This window comes from Crotalus tigris, unplaced genomic scaffold (genome assembly GCF_016545835.1).
Source record: "Crotalus tigris isolate CLP2741 ecotype Arizona unplaced genomic scaffold, ASM1654583v1 scf7180000017668.6805642782:7212621, whole genome shotgun sequence".
Lineage (NCBI taxonomy): Eukaryota > Metazoa > Chordata > Lepidosauria > Squamata > Viperidae > Crotalus > Crotalus tigris.
In genome coordinates this window covers 4904671-4930850 of record NW_024096554.1, presented here as the reverse complement: position 1 = coordinate 4930850, position 26180 = coordinate 4904671, and the positions used below count along the sequence as shown (strand labels likewise).

Genomic DNA, 26180 nt, shown 5'->3' with positions numbered 1-26180 from the left:
ATCAATCAATAAATCATCCTGCTATTTTTGCTTATTCCATTTGTAGGAGGTTGAAATTTTGCAAAGCAAAACCTTTTCTACTTGAGTGTAGAAACTGTACATATTTTCAAAATTAGATGATCTAAATTCTAAATCAAGAAAAGAATTTTTTTTTCCCCCAGAACACCAGCCCCCAGGATACCATATGGGGCCACACAAATGGTAATGGAACTTTCCCCATTCTTCTCCTTATGCTAAACAGATGCGAAACATGATCTCATTTTTTTAGACATCAATGAAATTTTATATACTAATATTTTCTATATAATATTTTACACTTGCCAAACTGTAAAATTAATTGTCCAATTTTCTTCAGTCATACATTTCTTGCATTTATGCATCCCTCAGTCTGCAAACTTGAATCAGGATGGACTTACTTATTTCCCAACCTTTTCAGAGAATTTTAAAAAGAAACTTCAGATGAAAACATTTTAATTGGATTTTTTTGTCAACTAATTTTTCTTCAGGCTTATTTACTCCTCTATTCCATGGAAGAGACTGCTTAGAATTAGCTGCCAGAAATTTCTCTATATGCTTGTAGGTTGTTTATGTTATCATTCTGAAAGCCACAACTGTTATATATGTTGTGATGATACTGGTGGTTATGTAGTTTGCATAAGTTTTATAAGCAGGAGAGTTGTTAAATTTTTGTAATATCCTAGTTAAGGTGCTATCTTCAGTTATGAAAACTAGCATTATGTCTTAAAGAAATCTTGATATGGAAGATAGATGAAAATTAAGAATATGATATAATAAAATGACTTTTACCAGTAGAAGAGAATATTTATAGCCCAGGGTTGAACTGTGACGTCCTTAGTGCTCTCTGACCTTGGTTGTTTTCTTGCAGATGTTTCATTACCAAACTAGGTAACATCATCAGTGTGACTTCTTTTACTTCTTCTGGCCTTCTGTATAACAAGTCCATTTTAAACTTGTTTCTAGAGCAATCTGGAAATCAAAAAGCCAGAAAGTTTTTGTGACAATTTAATGCCATGCCTATATTATTGCCAAATTGGATTAATTATTACTACATCTCTAAAGAATGTAGAGAATTCAGAAGGATCTAATGAAATTCTCAGTATCTTCAAAGAACCTCTGTTTCTTAGCATTTTATGTTGGGGGAAAGAGGTACAGTATGTGTAAATGTAAGATCTCTCCCTAGATTTTCCAATTTGTATCATGCCACTGTACAAGGTTGGCATCTGATATATGTTAAGAACATTTTCTTTGATAAAAGGATGTATATCAGACATTATTTTATGTGCTAAGCCACAATTACTTGTTATGTCCTGTCATACTAGCTGAAGGTGGAAGTCCACCCCAAAGGTGTTCTAAGAACAGCAATTGGACGTATCTGTATCGTTGCAGTAGGTCCATCATCCTCAACATGTGGTGTTCCCTCTGTTGCTCCCAATGTCATCAGTTCCACTGCTATTAATATCTCCCTGACAACTGAAGAGACCAACTTCACAATCTCCACTCAGTCAATCAGTAGAGAAGCTCCAGTAGCAACTATGCCGAAGATAAAACCTGGACAAGTAAATATTATTCAATGGTGAGTAGAAATATATTGTTAGAAAGGTTAAATGGGATCTCATAGAACAGGGCTGTTTGTAAGATCAAATGTCATTTTTCTAAAACTAAAACAAATTAATACATTTCCAAATTAATCCCTCTTTACATGTTGGAATTTCTCAGCCAGCATGGTCAAATGATCTGCTACTGAGAGATCCTCCCCATCAGCCTTCCTAACTTGATTTTCTCTAGGTTAACAGAACTTCATCTCCCACAAGTCTGGCAAGTGAGGGGTTATTACTGCCACTTAATAATCCGTTCTGATGAAGGTTAGCCCAAACTGGTTTTTGATGACCAAGACACAGTTTAAGCAAAACTGTTTTTGCTTTGTTCCTACCACAAGCTCTTTCTTTACGATGGCATATACTAAAGAAGAGCCAGATTGTTGTAGTGGTTAAGGCACCAGGCTAGAAACCAAGAGACTGGTTTAGTTCTACTCCTACCTTAGACACAAAGCTGTCTGGGTGATTATAGGTGAATCAATCTCAGCCCTAGGAAGAAAACAATGGCAAACCACTTCTGAAAAACCTTGCTAAGAAAACTGGAGGGATTTCTCCAGGCAGTCTTCAAGAATCAGACACAATTAAACAGAGGAAAAATATAAGAAACATACTAAAGAAAATAAACAGCAGCTAGTTAATTTACAGCTCCTCATCTCATCCTCATATCTCCCTCCCTCCCTTTTATAAAGGAAAGGCCTCCAGAGTACCAACTTGTTGGAAGTGGAAAAGGTTGTCAGAAAGAAAGTAATTCTATTTGGTGTGGCTAGCAAGCTTAACCAAATGCTTTTTAATTTGTGTTTTCCCAGTTTTTATCCTTGGAACAATTTTGCAAGGTAGAGTTAGGATTTGAGGTACTTCTCCAAGACTACATAGCATCTGAACATTATTTGTGAAAGATATACTTTCCATGTAGGATACACATTTCCTTCAAAAGGAACCTGGACATTTTCAGTTAATTGATAGAGTGGATTGGTTGAACCTCCCTATGTCTTGCTATACTGTCTCATATGGTGGGAGGTGCTCGTAGGAGGGATGAACAAATAATGCTGGGAATGTATGCCAAGAATAATTACTCCCATCAGGGTCATCCAAGGCTTTTAAACCACTACAGTTAAAGCAAACAGGGACCTATATTGGCAGCAGCAAAACATGAAGAAGATGAATAGGCAGATGACAGCTTTAGTGACAGTAGCAAAGGCATTGTTACACACTGCACATGATAAGGCAATGGTAAATAACTCCTGTAATTTTTTCAATAAAACCGCATGGATAGACAATATAAAGTGACTCGTAATATAGTGCCAGATGGTGGCCCTTTGGATTGTTCTTGAGCAGGGCTTTTCAACCTTTTCACCCATTGTACCACTTTTAGGATATGGCAATATCTGAGTACCACCAGTCGCCTAGTAAGGTGTCAAAAACATGATAACCCCCCCCCCCAAAAAAGGAAAAAAGTGATAAAGTACAGGTAGTCCTCGACTTACAACAGTTCACTTAGTGACTGTTCGAAGTTACAATGGCATTGAAAAAAGTGCCTCCCAAGCCACAGCCGAGCAAGACACCTGCCTGCCCACCCAGCGGCACTCTTCCTCCTGTCCGAGGTTTTCATTGTTGTGAGCATTTCTGTTGAGGATTGGCAGCGCAGGTGGGTGGGGGATATTTGGTTTTTATTCCCCCTATCTGCTGGGTAGTTGCAGCAGGTTTTGGTCACTTCACATGACCCTGGGACACTATGACCGTCATAAATATGAATCAGTTGCCAAGCATCTGAATGTAAATCACAAGACCCTGGAGATGCTGCAACATTCCAGCTGATTGGCGCTTCTTCTGGGCTCAGCAGAAGCATCAGGATCAGCACCAAGCTCCAGTTGGAGCCTGGCGCTGATCCTGGTGCTTCCACTGAGCCCTGACAGGCCTGAAGCTCCAGCCATCTCTCACTCAGGCTTGTGCAGTGCTGCCACCGGTTCAGCTCATTCCCCTCCCCTGCTACTACTTTTCTAAGATGGTCACGTACCACCTGCCAGGTGCCAATGTACCACAGATGGTACCTGTACCACTGGTTGAAAAGCCCTGTTCTTGAGGATCTTTCGGAGTGTTAATAGTGTAGTCATGTTAAATATTTTCTGATAACTTGGTGCTGATATTGTTATGCAGGAAAAGCTCAATCTGAGATCAACAGATTATGCAAGCTTTCTTACTTGAAGTTGGACACTAGAATGTTAGTACTAGTTGGAAATAGTAAAGAGGAAAATGTAGTTGTACTGGCTTAAGAAATGGGTAAGTGGGAGAATGATTCGTCTGTTTCTTCCAATCTAATTATTTCTGAATTACTACACAGTGTTTAAATAACCAAAATTATATCTACGTACCTGGACATCACAGTTAAATAAATCAATTTTACATTAATCGATTAAAATGACCAGGCTCAATTTATCGTATTTTCAACACATTATGCAAAGAGCTTCTCTGATGAAGTCTGTGGTAGGGAGAAAAGTTGAAAGAAAGGGAAGAGAGATCAGCAACAAGATAGATGGAGTCATTTACAGGGGTGATGGGTGCGTCATTGAAGGGCTCTGTTGGGGAAACATTATCCTGGAGAAGGACTATTTATGTGTTCACTAAGAGTGAACCTCAAGTTCACATCCAGATTCAGCCATAGTTTCATTCCATACAGCATTAAGCTTGTGAACTCTCAAACTTCCTCCTTCCATTATATATTCAAGCTGGACCGTATTTAATATTTATTTGCTATGTATATGTAGGGGTGCGGATCTATACATACGTTGTACATAGTATGTTTATGTGTTGTGTCATGTATGTGTTTCACTTTGAGAGCGGGAAACTAAATTTCATTTTTGATGCGTGCTGTTGTGCCCACAGTAAAAAAATGACAATAAAGGTTATCTTATCTTATCTTATCTTATCTTATCTTATCTTATCTTATCTTATCTTATCTTATCTTACTGTACCATACTTTACCTTACCTTACCTTACCTCTTATCTACAGCAGTGGTTCTTAACCTGGGCGATGTTGCCCCCCAGGGGGCGATTTCATTTTTCAGGGGGGGCAATGGAACAAAAAGGGGCAACACGGGGGCGAAGGAACGAAAAGGGGGCAATATGGGGGCGATAGAGTGAGAAGTTTTGGGGACACTTTTGAGACTTTTTTGTACAGTGAATACACATCGCTTATCTTCATGTGCGTTGCACAGCAGCCTCTACCCATACAGTGGCATGCCATTGGCCAGAATATGGGTGATATGGGAAAAAGACTGGAAATAAATTATTTGCATCGATATGTCCTGATGACAATTTGAAAGAAAACAAAAAAAGGGTTTGCATAAATTGAAAAATTATTTCCTATGTTGTGATTGAGAGGTTATGTTGGGGAGGGGGGCGATGACAACTTCCTCATTGGCTCAAGGGGGCGATTCGTTCAAAAAGGTTAAGAACCACTGATCTACAGTATGTTCATAAGGCTCCCGGGTTCTGTCCTGTAATTCCTTGTGCTGGTTTTAACAGAACAGAATAACAGAGTTGGAAGGGACCTTGGAGGTCTTCTAGTCCAACCCCCTGCACAAGCAGAATACCCTACCATTCTGGACAAATGGCTGTCCAATCTCTTCTTAGGACCCTTTTTCTCCCAGGGAATGTAGCAGTACAGACTGAATCGCACTTTCAGTTTGTTTGTTAGCAACAAATGCTTCCCGCTTTCAGCTCTCTGTGATACAATCTTTCCTCTGGTGAACTCCACCGAGGTCTGCTGCAGTTCTCCCCATGGGTACTTTCTGTTTTTTGGGGTTTGGCTTTTCACTCTCACAGCAGGCAAGTACTGCCTTGTTGGTGCTGCCAGCAGGCTTAGAGCCCCAGTTGCCTTCCCTGCTGTTCCCCCCCCCCCCGCCTCTTAGCTCTGAAATCTGCTTTGACCTACTTCTCCCTTCCTGCCCAAATCCTCAGAAAGTTCTTGTTATGGCTAGATATCTCAGTTGACAGAAATTAAGCCGCCTCTTTCTAATCCAGGAATTATATCTAAAATGCTAAAATGGCATATTATTGGTTTCTTCAATACATCTAAAATATATTTTGATAACTCGAGTAGCTGCATTAATAATATCAGCAATGTGATTAATTTGGACTCTACTGCTTTCTTATTAGTTAACCAGCTAAATAAAATAATTTGATCTGATGAGATTCTGTCCAGCATTGCTAGAAACAAATTAATGTAAGCCAGCACAAGCTTGATAGATTTACTGAAAAGTAGGTTGAGAATAGAGATGATTGAGAGAGAGAGAGAGAGAGAGAGAGAGAGAGAGAGAGAGAGAGAGAGAGAGAGATTATTTTGTATACAGAGGGCACAACATTCTATTTTTTTAATTAAAAAAGCATAATTTAATATAATGGACTTATTTCTTTCTGCCCACTGTTTGTACAATTTGGTTGAACAGTTGTTATTTCTTTAATACCAGGAGTGAAAGGATGATGTTTGATTCTCAATAGCATCTCTTACTCCAGTGATGACTCTTAGGTGTTGTCATTCTGGAGGCTAAATGTCTATAATTTAGTCTTATAGAAGGCAAAGAAAATAAATGACTGCTTTTGGGGACATTGTTACTCTGTTCATCCTTGACATAGTGTCACCTGCCTTGATAGAAGTAGCTATTTTGGAAATATTTTGTAAGACCTGATTTACAAATCTGAGAAATGTATATAGAGGGGGAGTTATCAAGTCTGAGTTTTCAAGAGTGAAGAAAGAAACACATTTCAAGGCAGGGTGATGTAAAGAAACATATTTATATTTATTATTTATTCATTTATTTCTTTATTGGATTTGCAAGTCATTTGTTGTGCAACTAACAGCACAATGTAGCAGTTGGATCTACACAGTTTTCAGCTCCCACTGAATTACATGTGACACTGGATTGTAAGAAAGATGGAAGATTGCTATAATAGGAGCAAATAGGAAGAACAGCACATTGAAGCTCACAAAGCCTGTCTTTCCTGGGCCATGTGGGCTTTCCTTCCTACCTAAAAGATCACAATGATGTACCATTTGCTCTGTTGGCTTGTATTAAAAAAGAGCCTCAATTAAAGCTTAAACTCTTTCAAAATACCTGCTTGATGTTGAACCCCTTTCTCTGTCTCTCAACCTTCACATTTCTGAGTGAGGCATATGAATTTATTTTTATTGTTAATACCTTGTTTTCTTTCTTCCTTTCTCTTCCTCCTATTTTCAAGCTGCTTATAATCTCTTTGGGGTATACCTCTATCCTTGACCTATGTGAAGTCCCCTACATATTAATGATACTACATGGTGTACGTCAGCCTTTCCTAACCTACTGTTCACCAACTATGTTGAATTTCATTTCCCATAATTCCTAGTCAAAAAGGCTGATTTTGATAAGCAATGTTCTGATCAAAAGCCCACTTGCTGCAATGTATTTTTCAGTATTCGCTTTTTTGACAGCACCCCAATATATTACTCTTCTTTGACAATAACCAGAAGGTATATAGCTGTCTATGAAGCATGTTTACCAGAGATATAGTAGAGTACAGCTCTTTTACTTAGTCAAAATATTGATAAGATTGGAGACCAATCCCCTTACGCTTTTCAATACCGCATATATGCAATTCTTGCTCTGCAGTTTGAAATGGAAAAATCCTAGTTATAGTAAAATGAAAAACTTAATTACACAAAGAATGAACTTCACAGAAAAATAAGCTCAGTTCTCCAGTTATAGAATTTCTCTCTATAATTTTTTTAAGCAAAAACAAAACAAAAGTGGTACATAAATAAAATAAAAATAAATTAATATTAGCTGGGAAAGAAGTTTTTTAGGTTAGAATTGTGAAATATATTGATAATAGTAATAGTAGTTTCTCTGTTTCTTGGGTATTAATGCAGTTAATTTGAAAGTATAGATAAATATGTCTACTTGGTCTATTAATTTTTTATTTAATATTTGTAAATCTTTTTAAAACCCTTTTATCATTTATTATCCTTGGGTTTTTTGTGTGCCTTCAAGTCAGGCAAGATTTTTGGAAGTGGTTTGCTGTTGCCTTCTTCCTAAGGCTGAGAGAGAATGACTGAAACTTAAAATCTCTCCTGGTTTCTAGTGTGATGCCTACTAACCACCACACCAAAATGGTTCATTGGGGCGCTGCAAATTGTAAATAAAGTTGAAGGTACTCTTGCTTTTTAATTTGTAATTCTCTTGGCTGGTTTGTTTTGCCTTCCAGCAAACACTTAGAGGTCTACCCGCAGCCAAAGAAACAGCAATCCACCAAGGAAGAAGTCTCTTCTACATCAGGTTTTAAAAAATTCTTCACCACTCTGAGTCAGAGCACGAAACAAAAATTGGGCAGATTCCGATGTTATAGCATAGAACAGATTTCTATGCTAGAATCAGGAGCTGCCAAGCCCAACATGGAAACTGGTCCAGATACCATTTGTTCTCCGAAAATGAAGAAAGTATCTTCCTTACAATCCTTGCAGATGGTGAGTTGAAATTGTGTTTTTAATTCGGTTTTATAACAAACCTGGGTATTTTACAGCTTGTGTTGAAACTGTGTTTTTATTAGAGTGCGTGACAAACCTGGGTATTTACAGCCTGCAGGTACCATCTGGCCCATGAGTGACCCCAGTCCAGCCCAAGGCATGGATAATAATTGCAGAGTTTCCAGGGTGGGGGAATATTTTTCTTTAGTTGGCAAGTAAGAATGGAAGAACAAACAACTATTTGGTTGTTTGCCAGGTAACATTATGTAATTTGTTAGGATGTTCTAGTGGCATTGTATAATATAAAGCTGGTTTATTTGACCAAGATTAAAATAGATTACTAGTTGCTATTTCTGGAAATTTTAATGGATGTTTATTTTCTGGCCGGACTGGATAATGATGTTTTAAGGTTTTGTTTATAATTAAAAGTTACATGGGAAAAATTTTATTAGCTGTTATTGTAAATTTATCTGAGTAAGATTAAAACTGTTAGGTTATCTGGTACCTTTAGTGTATTCTAGATTTGAATGATGAGTTTGGAAGAATTGTTTTATTATAGAAAATGAGATATACCTTAAAACAGAGCTCCCCAACCTTTCTGGGTTGGCAGCCCGGAGGGAAAGGGAGGAGCAGGGAAATGTAGACGTATGTGTGTGCATGCATATGCGCCACACTTGCGCAAAATGGGCATGCACATGGTGGCGGCACTAGTGCCCGCACGCATGTGCAAGTGGGTCACGCACACCCAAGGCTGGACATGCTGGTGGTGGGGCTGGTGCCTGCACGCCTATGCAAATGGGCCACTAGTGTCCGTGCATATGCGCAAATGGGCCCACTAGCCCGTGTCACGGCACTAGCGCAAGTGGGGAGGGTGTGTGCACATGTGCGCGCACTTGCCAGCCATTCCCGCAGCCTAGTGGCCAACAGGCCATGGAGCAGGTTGGGAACCCCTGCCTTAAAAGGAAGAAATTCAAGAGGGTTTATTAGATCAAGTTTATAATAGATAGGCTATTATTTTTGTTAATAGACATTTGCTGATTAGGATGGATGATGAGGTTATAAAGATTTGATATTAAGAATGAGGTGAAGACATTGTTCTATTTTAACAGATAAGTTGCTAAAATTGTTTGTACATGCTGGGACAAAGGGGGAAGTTATTTTTATTTCTCATTTTAGTCTTTTTTCCCTTCTTCGCAGTTTTTATTTTTTATGCATTGTGTTAGCTTTTTCTGCGTAATGTAATCTTTGAGACAATTATTATAAAATAGGAAAAAACCACTGAGTTTTTTAAATATCTACTAGTTATCAAAAGTAAAAATTTCATAAGTCCGTATGCATGGTATTTAATTATGTGATTATGTTGTGGCAATACAATACTCTTGAAACATTAGAATTTAGGTCTTTGAAACAATCCAGTAGCACTGCTCCCCTTTTTTGTTTTTGTTTTTATTTCTTTTGGTTTTCAGAAGGATTAAGCTTGCAGTCAGAAAACTTTATTCCTTTTTGTCCAATATATCTGCAGTTTGATTCTTTAATACTCATTTTGATTTTCAGTATTTCCTCCCACTAGGTGTCACCTTTTAGCCAACCAAGAAAAGCCTCTTCTGTTCAAAATCTGCATTCCTTTTTGGGCAAGAATAATCGGTCCAATGTCTACCTGGTGGGGGAACCTAAGGATGAAGAAGTTTCTTCTAACAGGTGAGAATTGTGATACTTTAGGTGACTGTTGTGACATATCCTAAATGGCTCTTTTTATGTGTTGGATGGTGGATAATCACGTAATCTGTTTTTAGACACTGATTGCAGCAACTTATCTCTGTCTGTAGACCCTGTAGTAGGACCTTCACATATTCAGTTCACAGTATCCTGAAGAGTGGCTAGCTTTTCTGTAGTAGACATGAATCGAGATCCAATCCTGTCCCTCACTGCTGTTACTCAGGAGAAATGCAGAGTTTTTAAATACATCCATACTGAAGTTAGACCGCTCTGGTCGCATCATTCTGTTTTCTCTCCATGTTTCTATTGTATGTGATTTGTCATCAAGGCAGCTTCATCTTGTTTTCATTTTAGTATGCAGAACTAATCCATACATGGACATTTGTATTTTCCAGGTTCAGCTATAATGCTAATCTACTGCCTAGTGTTCTATGCACAGAATATGGGCTTAATTTCTGATACAGATGTAAATAGGTTATGGACGTTGTTGTTTAGTTTCAAGTTCAAGTTCACATTTAGCGTGACATCTATTTAATAGTAACTTTGTGAATTCAAAGTGAACCTTGAATTATTAATACTAATTTTGATTTATAGGGAATTATCTGTTTTCATAAACAGAGTGGAATTGCTTTATTTTGCTCTATCATAATTATAGCAACCACATCAGACATTGTGATTGCTTCATGATACCTTCCTGGGAAGAAGAAAACTTATAATGCTACATAATTCAATGTGAACATACAGCATGTTTGAACAAATCCATACAAATGTGTCTGAAAAAGTGTGTTTTAATATATATTTTCTCATTCTTGAAATACATATCAGAGTATTTGAGAATGTGAAGTTTGGTGGCTAAATAGTCTGATTTGCTTGCTATTCATGGTTATGCAACTGAAATCAAATTATATTGGGAATTCAAAAAGATGGACTTTCCGACATCCCTAAGAAGAACGCACAATTGCTAGAATAACATACATATTTTGCTTTTTACAATCAAATGCTTCTAGAATTGACTTCAAGCAATTTAAAAAAAAAAAGCCCTGATATAGGTGGATGATGTGGTCAGAATTTTAAATGTAGGATAGCAAAAAGTATATTTGCAGAATTGAAAAGTTACTAATGAATAATGCTGTAAACATAGCATATTTCCTTTGTAGAAATTTTCCTTGTGCACATGGGACATGCGTAAACTTGGTCTCCAAGGCCAAGCAAGATAGTTTCCAAACTACCTTATGCTGTGTCAGCTTCACTTTTTCAGAGTTCCCATCATCATCATGTGAGCTGTAAATCTGCTTTCATTTAAAACCAAGATGTTATAATGAAGTTAGATTAGACCAGGGGTAGGCAACCTGGGCTCTTTTATGACTCGTGGACTTCAACTCCCAGAATTCCTAAGCCAGCCATGCTGGCTCAGGAATTCTGGGAGTTGAAGTCCACGAGTCATAAAAGAGCCCAGGTTGCCTACCCCTGGATTAGACGATAAGTGAAACAACCACCACCCTGTTCTTTGACTTCAGATTATATATTTGTCTGAGTATGATAATATTTTCCCCATTCTTAGGAAAACAAGGATTCCACATAGAAGATCCCTCAGTGTGGAGGACATTGGGCCCCCTAACTTGGCGAGAACTGTCGGCCGGGTGGTAGCTGTTTTTCCAGATGGAACTAGTCAATTAGAATTGCAGCGGTCCCAACAAGGCAACTTTGGGTTTCGTGTTTCCTCAGGGAATGGTCGTCCTGATACAGGTAGGAGTTTGGTAACCAATGGCCTGAAACTTTGAACAGGTAGACCCCCTGGCTTGCTTTTTAAAATTATGGTGTTGGAGTATCTCTTTAGTTTTTTAAATTGTGCACTTTTTTTCCTTTGCTGGGGTGGAGAAGGATGCTGGCTTACATTTGTTTTATTTGACAATTTGTACCCTTAATCTTTCAACTGAGAAACAAAAACAGACTTAACATTACGAACTTAAAAACTAGCTTTATATATTTTTAGTATAAAGAATCCAGGAATAGTCAAAATATTTTGTCTTTATCCACTGTAGCTTTCCAGATAAAGGAAAGGAAGCAGGATATGTAATATTTCCATCTATATTAGGCCTTCAGCTGGTTTGGGTTGATAGAAGGGAACTCTTATTCTTCCACATTAGTATTTATTGTCCTTGTTATTTTGATGATCTACAGTCAATTAGGAATGAAATTTTAATTGCAGGTCACACACAATACTTCATTCCCGAAAACACATTGTATCTTAACTGTATCATAAAAGCATATTAGCACAATATTGCTATGTATATTTACATACATTAAATATTCATTCTTCCTTTTTTATTTTTTTAAAGTTTTAAAGTTATTTTTATTTTATTTTTTTATTATTTTTAAAATTATATAAAAAAATAGTAGGGCACGATTTTGTCCAATTATACAAATAGGAAGTGCAACTCATGCAGGAAAGGTTCATGTGGAGGTACTACAAGAGATAAAAGAAAGTTTGGGAATAGATACCGTAGATTTATCAGGCATTATCTATTCCTATTTTAGAATCCCTTACTGTAAAAGATAAAGCAATGGTATTACACCCATGCACGCATGCAAATCAAAGTCATGATTTGAGAGAATGGAATGCCTATGGTGGGCACGGGATGCAACAGAGAAACTGTAGGACTGTAATAATATCACAAAACGTTCTTTGTACATACCTTGACAGGTTCAGAAATGCTGTGATTCCTAAATCATAAATGCCAGTGTGTGTATGAGAGTGCATTCTTGGAATTATATAACCTTCCTGAAATTCTTCTGCATGACTTTTATTCCTCTTCTCTTGCATATTCTCATGACATTTGTGAACATGCCATGACCCCGCAGAGTAAGAATTGCCTATTTCTCTTTATCAGAATGTCTATCACTTGCTAAATATAGGACTTTGAAATAGGAATTCTACAAGCCAAAGAACCAGTCTACAAGGACTGTCAATAATCTCTGGAAGCTCAGTTGCTAAAGCAGGTCTTATATATATTATTCCCTGCTCCCTATAACATCTTCCAGAGGGAGATTTGCTCAGTATTCTGAGCAGCAAAAAGACCCTCCTCCTTGACTTTTTTTTTCTTTCTGCCTTGTCTTCTTCATTTTCATATTACAGATAGAAAAACAGGAAGGGGCATTCCTCAGAGGCATTCTTTTTTTTTTTTTATTGAAATTTTTCAAAAGTTTTACAAATAAAAATCCACCCCCCCCTCCCCAACCACCCCACCCCCCCCCCGACTTCCCAGAACTGAATATAGGATTATTTAACAAATATTTTAAAAATAACATTTGCAATTTATAAAATAATTAATAATAATAATAAAAATCACAGTAATAATATATATAATAATAATATACATAACATAAACTTTAAAATGAATAATATATACTAAAAAAGAAAAAAAAAATAAAAAGAGAAGAGAGAGAGAGAAAGAAGAAAGAAGAAAGTAGACGAAGAATAAAGCATATATATATATATAAAAAAAAATATATATGAATAATAATACATAAAAAATGTATATATATAAAAAAGAAAAAGAAGAAAGAAAGAAAGAAAAAACAATCATTACAAATTATAAAAAGGCTAAATAATATTTTTCCATATCCAAATTATGTTGTATAAAATTTATCCATTTTTCCCATACCGCAAAAAATTTTTCTTGAGATTGCTCCTTTAAGAAAGCCGAAATCTTTGCCATTTCTGCCAAATACGAAACTTTATGAAACCATTCTTGTAAAGTAGGCAAAGATTCCTTCTTCCAATATTGTCCTATTAACAACCTAGCGGCTGTAATCAAATTTAACATCAATATAACCTCCTTAGCATCACAGTCAATAACAATACCTAGTAAAAATAATTGCGGAGTAAATTTTACCCTCCTTTTAAAAATTCTTTGAATATTCCACCATATCTTAATCCAAAAAGCTTTTATATGCTTACACGTCCACCAAATATGGTAATAGGTAGCATCCAAATATCCACATCTCCAGCATTTCGGCTGTAGATTAGGGTACATAATGGACATTTTCTTTGGGTCAAGGTGCCATCTATAAAACATCTTATAAAAATTCTCTCTTAAATTTTGCGCTTGTGTGAATTTAACATTTCTTATCCAAATAAGTTCCCAAGTATCCATTGAAATCGTTTCACCAATATTCTGTGCCCATTTAATCATACAATCTTTAACTAGTTCAAGTTCTGAATCTAATTCCACTAAAACCCCATAAACTCTCTTAATATGGGTTGGCCTTTGATCTCTTACTTGTTTTAAAAAAATTTCATCTTCTCTAAGCCAGCCCATTTTACAATCCATCTTCCATCTATCCACTATTTGTCTATATTGGAACCATGAATAAGTTAAGTTTTCATGTGTTAATTCTTCCAAAGATTTTAACTGCCAGTCTTGGCCATCCCATCTTAATAACTGTACGTAAGAGACCTTGTCCATATTTACCCCTTTCCTTATACCTTCTATGGCATGCCGAGGTATAGCCCATAATGGTATTTTGAAGTCACTTTTATAATACTTTCTCCACACTCTTAGCAAAGAGTTTCTTATAATATGAGACTTAAAAACCCAATCCACTTTTTTATTAAATATTAAATAGGCATGCCATCCAAAAAATAGGTCCCAGCCTTCCAAATGAAGTATTTCTGTATTTGTTAAATTCACCCAGTCGCTAATCAATGTCAATACTACAGCATCATAATACAATTTCATATTTGGTACCTTGAGTCCACCTCTCTCACGAAAATCTTGCATTATTTTAAGTTTCACCCTTGGTTTTTTCCCTGCCCAAACAAATTTATTAATACCTTTTTGCCATTCATCTAAATTACGTTCATTCTTTAAGATAGGTAACATTTGAAACAAAAAAATAAACTTTGGCAGGACATTCATTTTAATAACTGCAATTCTGCCCATAAGGGATAACTGTAAATTATTCCAGTTTTTTAAATCCTTCTGTACCTCCATCCACAGCTTTTCATAATTATTTTTATACAATTTTACATTAGAAGCAGATAATGTAACCCCCAAATATTTTACCTTATCAACAATTTCAAAGTCTGTTAAGTTAACTAGAGCCTGTTTATCACCATTAGTCATGTTTTTAGCTAATATTTTGGTCTTATTATTATTAATTTTAAAGCCAGAAACACGTCCATATTGTTGAATCAATTGTAATAATTTCACCACCGAAGAAACAGGTTGAGACAAAGTAACAACCAAGTCATCTGCAAAGGCTCTTAATTTATATTCTTTTTTATTAATTTCTATTCCTTTTATTTCTTGAGACTCCCGAATTTTAATCAACAAAATTTCCAGTGTTAAAACAAACAATAACGGAGACAACGGGCATCCCTGTCTTGTTCCTTTTTCTATTACAAAAGCCTCTGACAAACCCCCATTTACAATAATTTGAGCAGTCTGTTTTTGATATATATTGGATAATACTTGTAATATATTTTGTCCAAAATTCATCTCCTTGATTAAACACAGCATAAACTGCCAATTCACTTGATCAAAGGCTTTTTCAGCATCCAAAAATATCAGGCCTGCAGAGACTTGGTTATTCTTTTCTAAATACTCTAATAAATTAATAATTTGTCTAACGTTATTCTTCATATACCTTCCAGTTATAAAACCCGATTGATCCCTATGTATAAACTGCTGCAAGATCCCCATAAGCCTGTTAGCTAAAATTTTTGCAAAAATTTTATAATCCACATTTAAAAGAGATATAGGCCTATAATTTTTAGGCAAAGTAAGATCTTGACTATCTTTTGGAATCAATGATATAAATGCATTACGCCAGGATGGAGGGATCTCTAACCCCTGTAATAAATTATTAAACAGTTCACACAACGGTTGAGTCATCTCTTCTACTAAAGCTTTATAATAAATAGATGTCAACCCATCCGTACCCGGCGCTTTGCCCAATTTCAATTGTTTAATAGCTGTAACAATTTCTTCCTTAGTAATTAAACCGTTAATCTTTTTTTCCTGATCTTCTGTTAATTTAGGAAAGTTAACTTTGCCTAAATAATTATTTATATCTGTAATTTGAATATTAGTACCCTTATATAATTTTTGATAGTATTCTAAAAAAGATTTCTTAATCAATTCTTTCTGATAAACCAATTTACCATTATAATTTATTTTATCTATATTCCTCTGTTTCTGTTTTTTTCTTAACTGATAAGCCAACCATCTCCCTGGTTTATTAGCATTACAAAATGTATTTTGTTTCATAAATAGCAAATTAGTTGCAGCTTGATCAGCCATCAGCATGTTAAATTGTGTTTTTAACAATTTTAAAGCTCCTTTAACCTTTTCATCTAAGGGATTTGAAATTAAAAGTTTCTCTTTTAATTTAATCTCCTCTTCCAAGTCTTTCCGTTTCTGAGTCTGTTTCTGTCTATGCAAATTATTCATTTTTATCAAAATACCACGCATAAAAGCTTTACTTGCATCCCAGACCATTGACATTGATGTTCCCTTGTTCATATTTAAAGTAAAATATTCCTTTAAACATTCCTTTAATTTATGAACATTTTTTTCTTGTTTAAATAAATTCTCATTCACCCTCCAGGATCTCCTATCTTCCTTCTCTACAAACAGTTCCATCCAAACTGGACTATGATCGGACAATGTCCTAGGAAAAATTTTTACATTCTTCACCCTGTTGTATAAATCTGTTGTGATCAAAAAGAAATCAATTCTTGAGAAAGATTGGTGTCTATCTGAGAAAAACGTAAAATCCTTTTCTTCTTGATTACGTTCACGCCAATAGTCTCTCAATTCCCAATCTTCTTTCATATCAAAAAAGGCTTTAGGTAATTTAGCCTGTTTAAAAAAGGTAGAAGAGCCTTTTTTGTCCATTTGTATATCTAAGACACCATTCCAGTCTCCCATTAAAATCACAGATCTATAGTCCAACAAAGTTATTTTCTGATGTAGTAACCTATAAAATTGCTCCTGTTGCTGGTTTGGTGCATACAACCCCACAATAAGAATTTTCTTGCCATATAAACCAAGTTCAAGCATAACATATCTTCCGTAAGGATCTGATTCTAACAAGGTAGCGGATAGATTCTGTTTAACATAGATTACCACACCCCCTTTCTTCCCAGGGGCGGGAGATACAAAATGAGATCCCAAGCGAGGATTATTTAAATATTTTTGATCTTTAGCTGTAATATGAGTTTCTTGCAAGCAAATAATATCATTGTTATGTTGTTTCAAATAGTGGTAAATTTTTTTTCTCTTTTGAGGAATGTTTAATCCATTAACATTCCAAGACAGGAGCTTTGCCATCTCCCTTGGCCTTCAGCCTGGAGAAGATCCGCTCAAATTCTGCTGCTGATGAATATGTAGCAGAGCTTTTGGGTCTTGCTCCTCCCACCGGCACTGAAGCAATTTGCTGAGTAGATTCTTCAATTTCTTTTTCTTTTTCTTTTTTCTGTTGTTCTTTTTCTTTACGTTTATGTGCTGCACGGGTCATTCTCTGTTCTTTAACCTCTGGTTGAGACATCCATACCACCTGTCCAGCAGTCATCATCCCTGTACCTTCAGATTTCTGTTCCATCTCTTTGTCACTCAAGACTTTATGCATCATGGGCAAAGGAGAGCCTGCTCCCAGGACCGTTTTATAAAATTCCTTAGCTTTAGCAACTGTATTAAGTCTATAACGTGTCCCCGCATGGCTCAAAACAATGCCCATCGGAATCTCCCATCTAAATGGCATTTGTCTTGCTTTAAGTTCATTTACTAAAAAAGCAAAATCTTTTCTGCTTCTTAAAATTTTAGGTGGAATTTCCTTTAAAATAATAATATCTTGGGCAGCAATCTGAAATCTTTTATTATAAAAAGTTTGTAGAATCTGATTTCGCAAAGACTTCTTAGCAAAATATATCACCACATCTCTAGGCAAATTCCTCTGTTTTGCAATCCAAGAATTAACTCTATAAATTCTTTCCACATCCCCACGTAACTCTTCTTTATCAATATTCAAAATAACAGCCAAGTCATTAATCACCATTTCCATCAAATCTTGAGTTTTATCTTCTTTCAGACCCCTTATTCTCAAAGCATATTCCATCTGTCTATACTGGAACATAAGAATATCATCTTGTGAAGTCTCCACTTTTTTCTCCATATCTTGAAATTTATAATCCAAAAGTTCAACTGTTTCTTCAATTTCCTCTACTCTGGAGTCCAGCTTCACAACCACTGAGGCCATTCCAGATAGAGCTAGAAGTATATCATCCCTCAAAATAGCATTATTCTGTTCCTCAGAGGCATTCTTAAATAACCAGTTTCAATCTAGCCCTCTTCATTGATCTGTACATTCTAAACTAACTTAGACTTAAAACATTTTTCTGGACCTGGAAGTTATTTTTTTTTTTTATTTTGCACATGGACTTCTGCATCTAGGTCTTATGCCAATTATGAGAGTGTTGCTTCTTTTATAATTGCTTTGCCCTGAAAGCCAAGGATGATAACTTTCTAATCGTAAATTAGCCACAAGATATATGTACCCAAGCACTGTTTTTGTAATGCCAAGATTATCCTTAGTTAACTTTTCTGAGTTGCAGCAACAAAACACAGTGATGTTGCTCTTTCAAATAAAACAGTTGTGCTGATTGCTAATTCATTTAAAAAAAAAAAATCCAGAACCATCAAAAAGCATCCTCTCAAAGCATATCATTTTTTAACGTGGCATTATCTGTGCTGCCATGGCTGCATGAATCCTTGTAATCCTTGCTATTTATGATTTGGTGTAGTATTGAAATTAACAAACCACATGTATATCCAGGAAACCATGCAGCCATACCAAAAAATAGGAATGCTACACAAATGGAAGGTAAAAGCAGCCCTGCCATTCAAAACCAGAGTTGCCTATATCAGTTATACCAGTGATTCTCAATCTTTTTGTCACCATGGACCTTTTGTGGCCACAGACCACAGCCACGGACATTCAAGACTTAATTCAAGATTTAAATAATAACATTTCTTCAAGCCTTCGTGGACCCCCTGTAATGACATTGCAGCCCTCTCCAGCGATCCGCCAACCACAGATTTAGAACCACTGAGTTATACTGTTTGGTACACATCTATTATTGCTTTCTTCACTGAAATCATTTCCCTGTTATTTTTTGTTTCTGAAGAAATAGATTTGAAATATTCAGCCACATATGTGCTCCTCACTAGGCTACACATCTACTTTGATATCCTGCTCTACAACACTAGTTAAAAGTAGGCTCTGGAACACAACCAAATATTTGGTAGAATCTCACTGTTTTTATGTTTTCTGTTTTTTTTTTCTTAAGAGAAAGACTATCTAAAGTAGGTCAAATGGCGGGAATAATTTGGAACATGTGTTCTTAGGGATTTTTGTCCCCAGGCAAGCTCCTGGGAATGTTGCAGTGTTTGTGACTGAGTTGACAAATGTTTGTCCTGGCTTTAAGCACTCTGGTTCCAAGAATACACTGTTTCCATTACACCTCCACCCTAAAAATATTTCAAAATAAATTGGAATATATCTCAATTAAGCAATTTCTTGTTCTGAGCTGTCCTTCCCAGGAAGCCTTGAATAACTAATAACTACATTTAACAAATGGATTTAGACTATTTTTTCTTAGTCATTGTGCTACTTCTCTGGATGGATTTTTTTTTTTTTTGTTTGCTTGTGCTAGTGCACTTGAGTCCTCTTTTATAAATTGCCAGTAACTACCTATAAAATAGCTTCCAGCACAAACAAAAACATAAGTTGTGTATTGATGTCCTGACAAATGTGAAACTCATTTTAAGAGAGCAAAACATAATTCCTTTATATTCTGCTGTATTTGGGGATCTAGGGTTATAAACTTTTTGGATTTTCTAATTTAAAGTATAATAGAAAATCCTGCCTTATTTTAAAAAAAAGGGTTCATCATTGCAGAAGTATTTTTTTCATTTATTTAAAAGGTGTGTATTGCTGCCCATCTTGTATAATAGGAACCTCCAGATTTCTAGGAATTGTAATCCAAATTGAAGGCTGGGCACCTTGAATTAAAATGAAAAATATTTCTGAATAAAGATACAGAAGTGTACAGTTTTCCAGCAATGGATCGAAACTGAGCTCTGGCAAGACCAAGTGGTTCTGGGTTTGGGGTTCTTTGGCCCCTGGAGAATTGCCACCTTCAGTCTTGGATGGAGCGGCACTGCCCCAAACAGATCCTGTGTGTAATCTGGGGGTTCTCCTGGGCAATTGTGGCCAGGAAGGCCTTTGCACAACTGCGGATTGTGCGACAATTATGCCCTTTCCCTACTCACGGTCACTCATGCCATAGTCACCTCCCATCTTGACTATTGCAGCGTGCTCTACATGGGGCTGCCCCTGAACAGCATCGGGAAACTCCAGTTGGTGCAAAATGCAGCGAGCATGGTTTTGTGCAGACCTTTGTGTGCACATGTGTCACCTCTCCTGTGGGAGCTCTATTGGTTGCTGATTTGCTTCCGGGTAAAATTCAAGATGCTGGCTGTCACCTTTGAAGCCCTTCATGGCTTGGGACCAGGTTATCTGAGGAACCATCTCTTGCCGGTCACATCTACCTGACCCATTAGAGCAGGGAGGCAAGGAATGTTGCGGGTCCTTTCCCCTAAGGAGATGCATCTGGCGGGACCCAGAAGAAGGGCCTTCTCCGTGGTGGCTCCCTCTCTCTGGAACATCATCCCCCAGAGATTAGATTGACACTCTTTAGGAAGGCACTGAAAACATGGTTCTGCCAGTGGGCCTGGGGAACCCAGAGCAGGATGGAGCCCATCAAACGGCTAGTATGAATGTGCTGGGGTGGGTGTGGGTGGGTTATTATTTTATTATTTTTATTCTTGCTATTTTTATTCTTTTTATATGGTGTTTGAGTGGCCATGTGCAAGTAGGCGGCAATATAAATTTTCTAAATAAATAAATAAATAACCCCAGTTTTGGCTGACATTTATACTGTGATGTAGAATCCATGGCATTATGGTTAGTGTGCATCACTTGACCTTTTAGCATGAATGGGATTTGAAATTTTGCGTTTTAAGAACAGATTTAATGTGGCAACTGCATGACAAAACACAGTTTATTTGGTCAGAACTAGCATAATATACAGGTTCCCCTTGTTTTAAATTGGGGTTATGGTCCTCAAAAACCTCACATAAGGTGAGACATTGAACAAGTGGATAAAAATGGCCAATTGCAAGATATAGTATTAAAATTTTGTAACCCAAATGTGCTAATAAGACACATTTAGAGGCCTGTTCTTAAGCAGTACATCACTCCAACACGTTTTCTAGTGTATGGTGAAAACATTTTTTCCATTTTTTCTAATTGATGAATTTCTAATGCCTGAGTTAGAATGCATCACGGCAGTAGAAACAGTAATAGTAATTGCACAGTACAACAGTAAATGCATGAAGGCAGAAAAGGTTTTGATGGCAAAAAGTTTTGTCATGCTTCCAGATTTTTGGTGCAAGTTGATTATGCTGAAACAAACCTAGTGGCAGATTTTTTTTTTTTTCAATTTCTTGTTGCAAAAGAAATCCAGCAGATTTTTGAATGAAAATGCTCAGTTGCATAAAAGCAGATTCACACAAAGCAGGGAAAATGGTGACTTTCTATTAGAAGTTCTAAATGATTAATAAAGGTCTAATAAACGTAGGTTTTTAATAAAGGTCTAATAAGCGTAGGTTCAGTGAAGAAGTGTTATATCTGTCTCTCAGTTTTCCCTCAAGCTCTTTTCTGGTTTTGCAGAAGGAACGCTTTCCCCATTCCATAGTTGCAACATTTCAATAAAAGGCTACCGTACTAAAGCACTAAATCCAATTTTTTGTTATTTTCTTTTCTTACAAGGTATCTATGTCCAGGAGATGGCAGACACCAGTACAGCTAAACTCTACGCTGGATTCCTAGAAGTTGGGGATGAGATACTTGAAGTAAACGGTGCCAAGGTTGCTGGGCTGGGCCTAGCCCGGATCAATGAACTGCTGCTGTGGGCGGAAACGCTCTCCCTGAGAGTGCTGAAGCAGAGGCCTCTTCGGCAGTAGCAGAAGAGGAGACCCTCGGGAGGGAAGCTTGAAGGGGCAGTTTGCCTTGTGAACAGGGCAAGACAGTTCTGGTGCTTACTAAGCCTACCTGAGACGTGGAGTTTGCATCCTTGTCTCAGTGCTTGGATGTGGATGGAGGCACAAACCAACCCCATGGGTTATTCTGTAATGGAAGCTGGTATCTGTTGAATATTTAATTTATGCAAAGATTGGTCAAGGAATAGGAATTAGTTATCTGGCACCTCCCTATGCAAAGAATCGGGGGAAGGGGAGGAGGATCAGGTAACAATTTGTGGTTAAAGACTTCTCTTTTGACCACCAATATCCCCACAAACTCTTTACCTAAAAATTGGAGGATGCTGGATCATCTTAATTCTTTAACTTGTATTAAAGGTAAAGTACCTATAACAAGTTGGGTGTGTTCATAAAAACTTTTTTTAAAACATTCAAGCTGATAGTTTTTCTAGAAATGCAGACATTATTGACTGAATTGGAGAGCTGCTAAAGCATAAGTAATCCCTATTATGGAAATCTTATCTCCCCCCCCCTCTTTATTTACAAGGAAAGATTCTATGACTTGAGAGACTTTAAAGAAGTTAGATATCTTTACCAGAAAATCTACAGTTCCTTTACAAAGCTTAAGAGCCTTTACAGGCATCCACAAATTCTGAATCAGTTTATGTGCTACTATATACAGTATATGCCCAAACTTACTCATGCTGCAGTATTTGTAGACAATTCTATTTGTTCTATTTTAAGTGTTTTATGTTTGCAGTGAAAGCTATTTGACTTTGGATTTTTTGCTCCTTCAGCAGGCTGGAGCTGAGAATTCCTGATGTTGGCAGATTCCCATAGCTTCTTAAAAATACTGAATTTAATTTTTGGAGAAAGATTTCTCAGTTATTACCAGAGAAATTCTCCAGCTTGCCATTTTTCGAGCCAGTTTGAACTTCATATTCCTGTATCTCTCATGTTCAGCTCTTTTCAAAACTTGCTTCTCATAAAGCAGTAATCCTGGGCCTGGAATGTACCATTCTAGAATGCACATGGAGTGAAATGATCTTTGATTTGGTTGTTTGTAGAAATATTCAGGTATATCAGTTTCTAGCTGCAATCTGAAATGGTAGAGTTCACAGCCAGGTCTGTCACCACTCATCATCTTTTGTGTCTATCTTAGAGCCATCTTCTAGTCTCTATAGCTGCAAAGACCAGGTTATCTGTACCCAGAACATGATTGTGACAGGAGAGGCTTCTCTTTTTGATGTATTCAGCCCTGACCCACAACCATGGGTTGCTTTTGACAACACTGGAAAGCCTCTCTACCTTGTTTCACTGTATTTTCTGATTAAATTATTTATTAAAAGCAGTTATGAATTCTTGGCTTGCATCTATGATGGGATAGCTGATTTGTGAAATGAATGAATCATATAGGGTTATATAAAATCAGGATGGCCTACTTTAGAGGGTTTCCACCCCAACTAATTTCAAGAATGCCATGTAAACAATCAGGAAAGGGAGTGGTGACCTAATCCATTTAGCCTTGGCCTCAGCCCATTGCTCACTTCATGTCCAACTAGGCCATGGGTAGGCAACCTTGGCTCTTTTATGACTCATGGACTTCAACTCCCAGAATGGCTGGCTCAGGAATTCTGGGAGTTGAAGTCCACGAGTCATAAAAGAGCCAAGGTTGCCTGCCCCTGAACTAGGCTATGCTTTCCCCATCAGATTAATTCAAGCTGATGTGGCCTTCAACATGATTTAGAGGAAACCAAAGTATTTCTGTATTCTTCCCAAGGGAGATAAGAACTTTCAAGCCATGGCCTTTTCTATCAGCTGAGAAAAGGAAGGAATGAGTAAGAAGCAATTGCCAATGGGCAGGCAAACTCAAAATATTGTTGTGTTTGGGCAGAAAATCTAAAATACATATTTTTAAATATTCTTTATATTTCAGATAAAGCAATTTCAGTGGGAACAAAATCAGCCTCACTGAAAAAGAATTGAAACACTGTGGTTATAGTGGGAGGACTGTTGATTACAAATCCTGTAGTAGCATCCCAATATTGGATATGATTGGCTTCAGCTTACAACCATCAAGCAGATTTCTAGAAAGGAGGCCTTCATATCCTTTCTAGGTCATTATAGCTTCAAATGGTTATAAAATGACAGGTTGTAAAGTGAGGACTATCTGTAGCAGACCAGGTGTAGCAAACCAGCAGGTCAAGAACATGAAAAGCTGGATAGCACTTGGCAAAGACATGATCCACATCTACTGACTAAAAAATCTTAACAGTAGTACAAAACACTAGCGCCACAGATGAACCAGCCACTAGCAAAAACTGGACTGTTTTTTCCAGTGCTTTTTTTGAGAGAAAAAAAAAAAAGGTGCCCGAACTCACACATGTCAAGCAACCCGCCTTGCCTACCATACAAGGTAAGGCTAGCCAAAAAAGGTGCCGGAACTCCGTTCTGGGTGATCTATGAGGAAAAAAAAGCCCTGTTTTTTTTCCTTCCTCAAGGAAAAAAGAGTCCAGTTGCATTTTGAAAAAAAAAAAAAAAACACCTTTGAGAACTAGCAGCAGGCTCCCACCTGGACTTGCTAACCCAAAGAAGGACAGTGCTGATTATGAAAGACCCCACACGGCAACAGCAACAGCCAAAAACCTGCCTCTCTACAACATGGAAAGGCACTGATCACTTCTGTCTCTCTCGGTGATCCTGTAATGGTGGGAGAAAGAGGAAGGGAATATATGGACTTATCTTCATGCTGACGTTCTGAACATCATACGCATGTCAAATAAAATAACTTTTTTATAATTGTCATCTAATTGGGTCAGCAGATATGCATGGTATATTCTCTCCTTTAAAAAGCTTCCTCCCCCCCCCCCAGCTTTAATATGGATTGCAGAACTGTCTTCATTTGTTAGTGAAAAATATAATATTTGGCGCTATGTTAAAAAAAAGTGATAAATACAAGAAATAGGATAGCACTAATTTTAAATCAGATCTCTTTTGCCTTTTAAATGCCCCTCCCAAAATCTAGTATGTATATTTCTGAACAGTACAACTTCAATTCTTGGATAATATAGGCCATGTTGTGCATTATGTATACAGATATATACATATGCTTGCATAGATACTGTAGATTATGTATCTGACAGTAACCTGGCTGAGGAATTCTGGGAGTTGAAGTCCACAAGTCTTAAAGTTGCCAAGGTTGAGAACCCCTGGCCTAGGCAGCTTTTTTTCCCCACAACACTGGAATGTAAAGGGTTCCTATTTTTGTGTTCTATACATAGTATTTTATCATACATTTAATTCTTCTTTTCACGATTCTCAAAAAGTGATCAAATTTCAATCTGTGCTGACTAAGCGTGCTATGCATCCAGTTACTGTGCCTGTTGGAGCGTCTTTTCCATTTTCCCCAATGTTTTTGGAGAAACTTATTGCAACACTTCTCTTTGCATCGATTGTGGAGCTTTCTTGGCAACAGCTTCTTCTGAGATGGCTTTATGACTTCTCTTGTGAATGAATTGCACCCAATGACTGCAGGGGATCTCTGGCTCTACAGCAGTGGTTCTCAACCTTTTTAATGCCACGACCCCCAACCGGTCGTAAGTCGAGAACTACTCAACCGGTCGTAAGTCGAGGACTACTCAACTGGTGCAGCACCGTTTGCAGAATGGTACTTTTGGCGGGCTCAGCAGGGCAGAGACAACCTGGACAATTCCTATTGGCTTTTGAAAGCCAATAGAATTAGACTCTATTCAAGAGAGTCTATTCTATTGGCTTTCAAAAGCCAATAGAATAAAAGGGAGTAGCACAGCTAAGGAAAAGGGGGGAAAAATGGAGGACTGCGTTGTTTGGCGACCCCCGTGAAATGGTCGTTCGACCCCAAATGGGGTCCCGACCCACAGGTTGAGAACCACTGCTCTACAGTCTCGCCCCACTAATTGGACAGGGGTAGGCAAGAAGCTAATGCTGGCTCAGGAATTCTGGGAGTTGAAGTCCACAAGTCATAAAAGAGCCAAGGTTGCCTACCCCTGAGCTAGGAAGTTCCTTAAATAGTGTCCTTTCTCTCTTGTTGCTCCCTCTGGCAGCACCATTTGAGCTGCTGTTTCTCACATACGTCTTCTCTCTCTCTTCTTTCCCCACTTTGCCTAATTTGGCTGGCTTTTTTCAAAGCTCTTCCAGCAGGGCCCAACAGCAGGCGAACATCTTGCTGCAACTGCCAGAGGCTTCCAATAAGACAGAAGAGAG

At 37.3% G+C, this 26180-nt stretch overlaps 1 protein-coding gene across 7 annotated transcripts in view; it reads left to right on the top strand.

Moving 5' to 3' along the window:
- The window catches only part of KIAA1614 (KIAA1614 ortholog), a 51221-nt gene extending 27918 nt beyond the window's left edge, over positions 1 to 23303 (top strand). For all 7 annotated transcript variants that reach the window (XM_039337133.1, XM_039337135.1, XM_039337130.1 and 4 more), the window contains exons 6-10: positions 1408 to 1594; positions 7854 to 8112; positions 9683 to 9810; positions 11390 to 11574; positions 21730 to 23303. In XM_039337133.1, coding sequence (XP_039193067.1) covers positions 1408 to 1594; positions 7854 to 8112; positions 9683 to 9810; positions 11390 to 11574; positions 21730 to 21923 — 953 coding nt within the window. In that variant the 3' untranslated portion in view covers positions 21924 to 23303. The remainder of the gene's footprint in view (positions 1 to 1407; positions 1595 to 7853; positions 8113 to 9682; positions 9811 to 11389; positions 11575 to 21729) is intronic.
- Positions 23304 to 26180: the final 2877 nt, after the last annotated feature.